At 42.6% G+C, this 2,594-nt stretch overlaps 1 protein-coding gene across 1 annotated transcript; it reads right to left on the reverse strand.

The window, feature by feature from the left end:
* Positions 1 to 1,025: 1,025 nt before the first annotated feature.
* LOC115626600 (chymotrypsin-1-like) lies at positions 1,026 to 1,475 on the reverse strand. Its single transcript, XM_030521984.1, has 2 exons — positions 1,427 to 1,475; positions 1,026 to 1,367 (listed from the first exon to the last, which is right to left on the reverse strand). Exons 1-2 carry the CDS (start codon positions 1,463 to 1,465, stop codon positions 1,026 to 1,028), a joined length of 381 nt encoding a protein of 126 aa, XP_030377844.1. The 5' UTR covers positions 1,466 to 1,475.
* Between the last annotated feature and the right edge of the window lie 1,119 nt (positions 1,476 to 2,594).

Genomic DNA, 2,594 nt, shown 5'->3' on the forward strand with positions numbered 1-2,594 from the left:
AATGCATTGTAGTCCTATTTATTTTTTATTGGAATACTTTTTAATTAAAGTAGCTGGTTGATAGTATTTAAAAACTGTAACTGACTATTGTATTACTTGAATCTTGCTTCTTTTTCTTCTTTTTTTTTTGACATTAGTTTGCCAAAATGGCACACTGTGTAGGAGAAGCAAGCAAGCAAGTGCATGCAGAGTAAATTGGAATTTTATAGTTGCAACTTCTTGGCGCTGGCAAAGGTAACAAAGAAAAAGTAAAAGAGGAAGCAGACGCTGCTCGTATACTCGTAACTGTTGAAAATGAAGATGCTGCTTGGTGATAGTGATGCCAACACCAACTAATTTAGCTGTGGATGGGAGTCTTGAGTCTGAGTCTGAGTGTGAGTTTGAGGCAATGTTCTTGCTCTTGCACTTGCACTCTTCAGTCATCGCGAAGACGACAAGACAACAAAACTGGCATTTGGCACTCTCGTTAGCATTTTACAACACTGGCCGGGCGACAGTAGGGTTGTCTGACTGCCGCTGCCACTGTCGCTGTCGCTGAATTACAGAAGTTCAAGTTGCAGAAGTCAACTCACGTTCGTTGCGATGATTTGTGACCAGCTGCAAACTTTTTGCACAGCCATTTTATATTATTATTTCTGCGCCTGCACTTCCGCTTCCGTTTGACTTTGCGCACAGTGTTGCATGTAAATTTTTGTGCCAGCATACCAAACAGTTGTGAGCCCTTAGTTTTCCCTTTTTTGTCTTTTTGTGATCGCTTATCACACAGCCAGACAAACAAAGGAAGCGCATGTATGTGACTTTGTTTTGTTAATGCACCAAGTGCATGAGGGTGCGCGTGTGTATGTGTGGGTGTGTGTGTGTGAGTGTGTGTGAGTTTGTGGCTGTTGATTTAATCTCTGGTGTTGACTTGTGGAATGGAATGGCTGAAGTGTTTATGACTTCATTATAAATGTCTGTCGGAAAAGTGACAAACTGCGGTAGACGGCACATTTCTATCCACTTTTCTAAAACACATTTATTTAAAGCTACATGACTTGACTAATTAATAGATATATCGCTAGATTGTGGAACGCCGCAGCTCCTGTTAGCTGATAAACTGTGCGATCAACCCAGCCTTCGAAATACGTGTAGTTTACGAATTTAATGGCGTCAACACGAATGCATTGCTGAGCTCCACCGATGATGCCCACCAAGTGGTCCTCGCATAGCAAGGGACCGCCCATATCGCCGGCGCAAATATTTCCGTCAGCCTCCGGTTTTGTGCATAAATTACCCTCCGCGTGGTAGTCTCTTATTTTCTCGCTGCAGAGACTATGATTGGCTATCACAACATCCAGGAACATTATTTCATTTGCATAAGGGCCGTGCTGCACCAAATAGAGCGTCAAAGTAGAGGCGAATATTGGGAGCTGTGTTATGTGCTTACCATGAACATTTGGCCCCAGCCCATGGTTGTGCAGCGCATGCCGATCTCTAGCGCAAAGGGTTTTCCGCTCACCACGGACTTGACGTGGCGCACATTGCGAGGTATTCGTTCCACCAAACGCAACACAGCCAAGTCGTTTTTCACATACCTCTTATACTTGGGATGCACAACTATGCGGTCGACGCGACGGCGATCTTGTAACGATAAACTTTTCAGCCTATACAGCGTGCCGAAGACCACAATTATCCTGCGAGGACTCATAAGCGCCATGTACCTGCTTTAGGGAGGCAGTCCAGTCAGCGCCATTTTTGTTTGCTTCAGTCACTCGCACACTTACTCTGCAACGCAATGGGCAGCTGTGAGGATGGTCCGGCTGCTGATTATGACGCCCCGAACAGAAATGATTGTCGCCCGCATACTCAATGATGTTTAGGGTTCGAATGGACACCACATGCCTGGCAAGCTGGCCATTATCAGGTAGACTTCCACCAGCAATGAGCATTTCAAATGTATCATCACTGAGATCCGACACTGTGCCCCGATCACATTGCACAGTACTACATCCAATAATGATAGATGTAAGTGTTAGAAAAGCGTTCATTTTGAGTTTAATTTCAAGCTTCAGTTTTTACTTAAAAATACCTTTAAAAAAAAACAACTTACTGGTGGAGGTGAAAATCTATTGAAGACACCTATCCCTATTATGGATGGCTTTATAGATGGCTTAATCAACTATTCGATACTATTTCATATTTAATCGTAATAACTACAGTTATGTTTCAAGTAACCAAATAAACAGCTATTATATAGTTTTTTTCCCCAACTACCTATCCACTGCTTAAGTTCTTTCATTTAAATTTTGTAATTATAATACTTGTATAATGGCGTCAATAAAAACGCATGAATCTAAATTTCTGCGACACAATCGCTGCGATTCGTAAGCATTAAATGGAAAAATACTTTGTGGCTGTAACGTGCTTGAGCGCTCGTCTAACGACCTCTCAGACACAAGTCATAAACGGGCCATGCAGACGCAACCAACAACATGCAAACAAACTTACAAAGAACTTAAGTGCAAAACAATTAAAGACAAACAGCTCGATGACTGCACCCACATACTCACCACACATACACAACACACCACACGCCCCATTCACATATACATTCA

Source organism: Scaptodrosophila lebanonensis, unplaced genomic scaffold, assembly GCF_003285725.1.
Source record: "Scaptodrosophila lebanonensis strain 11010-0011.00,11010-0021.00 unplaced genomic scaffold, SlebRS2 tig00000085-arrow-pilon, whole genome shotgun sequence".
Lineage (NCBI taxonomy): Eukaryota > Metazoa > Arthropoda > Insecta > Diptera > Drosophilidae > Scaptodrosophila > Scaptodrosophila lebanonensis.